The sequence below is a fragment of the Aegilops tauschii genome, chromosome 1 (assembly GCF_002575655.3).
Source record: "Aegilops tauschii subsp. strangulata cultivar AL8/78 chromosome 1, Aet v6.0, whole genome shotgun sequence".
NCBI lineage: Eukaryota > Viridiplantae > Streptophyta > Magnoliopsida > Poales > Poaceae > Aegilops > Aegilops tauschii.
Window position 1 is genome coordinate 264984125 of NC_053035.3, and position 4893 is coordinate 264989017.

At 49.6% G+C, this 4893-nt stretch overlaps 1 protein-coding gene across 1 annotated transcript; it reads right to left on the minus strand.

Annotated features, from left to right (window-relative positions):
* Positions 1-1019: 1019 nt before the first annotated feature.
* On the minus strand, positions 1020-1702 carry LOC109778018 (uncharacterized). The gene is made up of 2 exons (XM_020336578.4): positions 1512-1702; positions 1020-1397 (listed from the first exon to the last, which is right to left on the minus strand). Exons 1-2 carry the CDS (start codon positions 1669-1671, stop codon positions 1177-1179), a joined length of 381 nt encoding a protein of 126 aa, XP_020192167.1. The 5' UTR covers positions 1672-1702; the 3' UTR covers positions 1020-1176.
* Between the last annotated feature and the right edge of the window lie 3191 nt (positions 1703-4893).

Genomic DNA, 4893 nt, shown 5'->3' on the forward strand with positions numbered 1-4893 from the left:
TTTTTTTTTCATTTCTTTTCTCATATAGTAGTAAAAAGGTTCAAAAACCTCGTTATCTTTTTATAGACAACAACCAGTACTAGTTGTTGTGGTGGTAAGGATGATGTGTATAAACACAATAGGTGCTGGGTTTGAATCCTACACCTAGCACTTTTTTTAGCGCTGAAGGAAGAAAAAGGCGGGCAGGAGCGACAGGATCAGAAAGAAAGATCGATGTCACGTGCGCTTTTGTCAATGAAATATGTCAAAAATATTATTTCCTTCGATCGGAAAAAAGTGTCACAGTTTGAACTAAGGTTAGTTCAACCTTTAGTTCAAAGGTGCGACACTTTTTTATGATCGGAGGGAGTATTAATTTGGGGATCCGCTACGCGTCAGCTGGCGGACACCTCACAAGCCATCGGATCCCACGGATTGAGTGGTCGAGCGCCAACCTGTACCATCATAACATAGGTCGTGTTGCAGAAAATTTTCTGCAACGTGGGTCATGTTGCAGAAATTTTTAAACACATGTCAAGTTGCAAAAATTCTTTTTACAACAAAGGTCTTGTTATAGTTTTTTCCCTTGCAATAGAGGACTTGCCGTAGAAATTTTTGTGACAACAGCCTTGTTACAGAAATTAAGTCGGGAAATTTACAGAATTTTTCGCAATAAAGGTCTTGTTGTAGAATTATTCTGTAACGGAGGTTTTGTTGCAGAAATTTATAGTCTATTCAAAATTGATACCCGTACAAGCCGAGGCCCTTCACTGCAGCTGTTCTTGGTTGAGACGGAGAGCGATAGGATTGAGATGTTTCTGGGGAAGGAAAGGTGAAGAACTGGTGGGGCCACATGGACACGTGGTAGACGATGGAGGCGGTTGACGTTTGGAAGCAATCCGCCGGTGGATGCTAATCATTTCCTTTAATTTGGTTCAATTTAAAAGAAACCGTTTAGTTTATATGAAATTTGTCCAGTTTGAGACGGACAGCGACCACGATTTGAGAGACGACTTTTGGCCTTAGGCTGTGCATGCAGAAAAACGGAGGAGCAAACAGAAGCCACCGACTGCGCAGGTGAAACCACCCAACGCAATATTGCACAGATCGTACCACTCAAGTACACACAGAGGGGAAAAAAAGGCCGGGAAGAGCCGCTGGCGAACTGCAAGAACATGGAAGCTACCGTGCGGCAGGCTAGCACCTGCAATGGCAGCCACGGCCCCTGGCGAAGCCGAGCGACACGCAGCGGCCGCCGCGGCGGCACCCGCCGTAGTGGCACACGTCCATGCATGCGCTGTTGGCCGCCGCGTCCCCCGGGTCGCACTGCTCCACCGGGATCGTCGCCCCGCACGGCACCCCCGACGGGTAGTCCTCCACCCACGCCGCCCTCGCCGACGGCGCCGCCACCAAAACCGCTGCAAAAAACGGGTCACGCCACATCAGACGCATGCATGCACACATTCAAGAGATGCATGCAACTCGCGCTTCGCCACTCCATGCGAGCTTGCGGTTGCACGTACGCGGCTTACCGGTCAGCATGGCGACGAGGACGACGAGGAGGAGGCGCCGCGGTGGCAGTGGCAGCAGGGGCAGACTGCAGCGGCACGCGGCGGCATCGCCTCCCTGGGCCATGGGTCGCTTAATTAGCTTTTGTTTCGCTCGCTCTGTTCCGGTGTTCTGCTCGGGCATGGGCGGGAAGGTGACAAGCTGATGGTTTGGCGCGCCCTGTGCATGCCGCCCATGGTGCGCGCGGTGTGATATATAAGGCCAACTCCAACGCACGACCTCGACCTTCGGCCTGTCCGATTCGGCCCAAACGGACAGAGAAGACGGTCCAACGCACCCGCTCCTCATCCGCCTTAGATCCGTTTGTCGGTCGCCCACCACCTTCTACCGCCCAAATTAATTGCACACGGGCGATCGGACCCACCTGCCAGCTGCCAGCCATCCACCCGGCCGTCGTCCTTTTTAATGTGAAAGTCGTGGATCGGCCAGTCCATAGGCTTCCACTTCCATCGACGCGTGCCTCCTCGAGCCCCGACAAGCAAACCCTAGCCTGCCGCTCCTCCACCTCCTCCGTCAGCGAGAATGGTTGGTCGCTGGTTCGCCGGTTGCAAGACGAGGCACGAGAACGAGGTCGGGTCGTCGTCGTCGCTCCACCACTGCACCTCCACCTCCACCGCTCATATTCCACATCTCGCCGGACGGGGCCGCACCTTAGATGCGGCCGTACGTCAAGGCGGAGATCTGCAAGAGATATTGGGAGACGCGCAGGCCGCTACCGTGGAGCGATGTGCACCTCCCCAATAACTGGCATCTCTTCATGGATCGGGTGCCCATTCCACCGATCCCGGTGTTGCCTCATCGATGACTGGAGGTACGCCATCGACTCCCTGCTATGGGATACGTGGCTCCGTGACGAGCACGACACACACCGACAATCTTTCTTTTGCCGGCAGTGCTCCGAGTCCGGCTGCGGGTGCGCTCTGACCGCCGCGCGCGCTCCCAGCCCGCCCCAGCCACGCGGGTGTAGGCTGGTTCGCGGCCTGACTCCTACGCTGTTGCCGTCCCCAGCACCACCCACGCTAATGACGACCGAGGAGGAGGAGCTCATGAGTCAGGTGATGGAGGACTTCCTCCACAGCCAAGACGAGCGCCAATGGCAAGGCCTTGAGGAGATGATGGCCCTGTCAGCGGCCGGCGACGTCGCCTTCCCAGAGCTGGATGCCTACGTCAAGGAAGAGGCCGTGGAAGACGTCCGTTCGGAGGCGCTGAGGGAGGAGGAGCCGACGGGATGGAACCCGGCCTTCGTTGGGCAGTCCCGACGTGGACAGAGACCGTGTCGTGCACACCTGAGGTGGACGCCGGCCCGTGGTCACCCTCCCCACCACGGGAAGAGGTTGTGCAGGCGCCAGCGCACCCGACACAACAGACGCCTCCGGCCTGACAGGGGTCGCCAACCCACCTCTGGCAGCCATCTCCATACGTCGACCTCACCGGTGACAACGATGATGAGTAGGACAGCGGCTACAGAAGACGACGGTGGCCGTGGCGGCGACGGACCTTATCTAGGTTTTTTTAAAATATTTTTTAAGTTTTTTTTATATTAATGCGTTGAACTTGACTGTTGTGGACGTTTAATCTTTATATTAATGCTTTTATATTATTTACAATGTTTATTTGGGTTATTTGGGTCAAATTTCAAGTCCAAATAAACGGACAGTTTGGGATGAGGCGGGCCGGTTGGGTGCATCGATGGCCGCACGATCGCAAGTGAATGAGGATGTCTGTATTTTTGCCCCAAACAAATAAAATCCAGACAAAACGGACGTCTAAAGAAGATAAGCAGACAACGCCAAAGGGTGGAAAGCTGCGGCAAGTACATGTGAGCGATTAGACGCAGATACGGTTGTTTGCTGCTTTTGTGCGTGGGTCGTTAGCAATAATAGTATATGTTATCCGGGCATCAACTTGTAATAAGGCTGGTTATTATTGCTGTATAATTGGTTGATTTGGACGCGCATATCTAGCGTGCTTTTGCTACCTGTAGATAAGGAGGATTAAAATTCATGGCATTGGCATTGTGTGCTCGATTTCGACATTATAAATTCATAGTGCACGGATTTCACTGGTCAAGTTAGATTCAACATCATCCATCTATATGCCTAATGTACCATGTACCAATGAGGCAACCCTTTTTGTTTTATAAATTCCTTTCAGTGGCAAAAGCAATGAAGTGATGGTGCCCACATGTTGTGATGTTGGTCAGTACTTTGGTATGTCTGTTAGTTTGCCCTGCTGTTGCACCCGAGCTCACATGAGCATGTGTGAACAGTAAAATCCGAAAAAATGTTAAAAAAATACAGAAGAAATCTTTTTTTTTGGCAAGAAACATTGACAACATGTGTGCAAAATTTCGATATGAAATCATATTCATGTAGGTGTGGCAAAAAAAATCAATGCTCCAAATATCAATCTTTTTGAAGCATCAATTTTGTTTTTTTGCTCACATCTACACGAATGTGATTTCGTAGCGAAATTTTGCATGCACGTTGAGAAAACATAAATGTTTCGTGCAAAAAAAAAAATCAGATTTTTTGAATTTTTAAATATTTTTCCGGATTTTATTGTTCACCCGAGCTCATGAGCTCGAGTGCACAACAACACTTTCGCCTAGCACCTCCCTTATACTACTGCCTCCATCCTACATTTCTAAGATTCAATTTTTTTTTTGAAAAGGAGGATTTTCCCCCGCCTCTGCATTAAGCGATGCATACAACCATCTCATATGAGTTATTATTTTTCAACTTTGAACAATTAAATATAGTTATATACCATTTTTTACACCATTTGATTATTATTTTTCAAATTTTGAATCTAACATTATCAATTTTGTATACTATAAACCACATATTATCAGGCTAATTCTTGATCAAAGTTAAATCTCAAAAAGTGTATGTGCCTACTAAACTAAGGCGAGGGGAGCACTACACGGACAAGCATCGATGGTTGGTCATCTCTGACAGGAAGATAGATGGTTGTCACTAGTAACACTTATCATTGGCATACGATAGAAGACAGTCAGTGGCGACTCTAGGAAATGGTCTAGCGCATAAAGGCATGTATGACTTTCGGATTCAAAATCGGGATGGATGCAGATTCGAATACTGGTCGAATTCAAACATGGTATGGTTAGGGAATAAACTTTAAGTCGGAAATGGGCAGTCGTGGATGCGCTCTCCGCTATGCTTCGGAGGGCAGCCGAGGCTGGCCATATCAAAGGGTTGGTTGGCCACCTCATTCCGGGGGTGTGACCCATTTGCAGTATGCGGATGACACGCTACTGCTGTTTCGTCCGGACCAACATAGCATAGCTACGGTCAAGGCGATTCTCCTTAGTTTTGAGCTCAT

Excerpts from the sequence above, each read along its gene's own strand:
- LOC109778018 (XM_020336578.4), bottom strand. The coding sequence starts at position 1,671 with ATGCCCGAGCAGAACACCGGAACAGAGCGAGCGAAACAAAAGCTAATT. Across the intron at positions 1,398-1,511 it reads CCTCGTCGCCATGCTGACCG|CGGTTTTGGTGGCGGCGCCG; the intron begins GTAAGCCGCGTA and ends CGTTTTTTGCAG.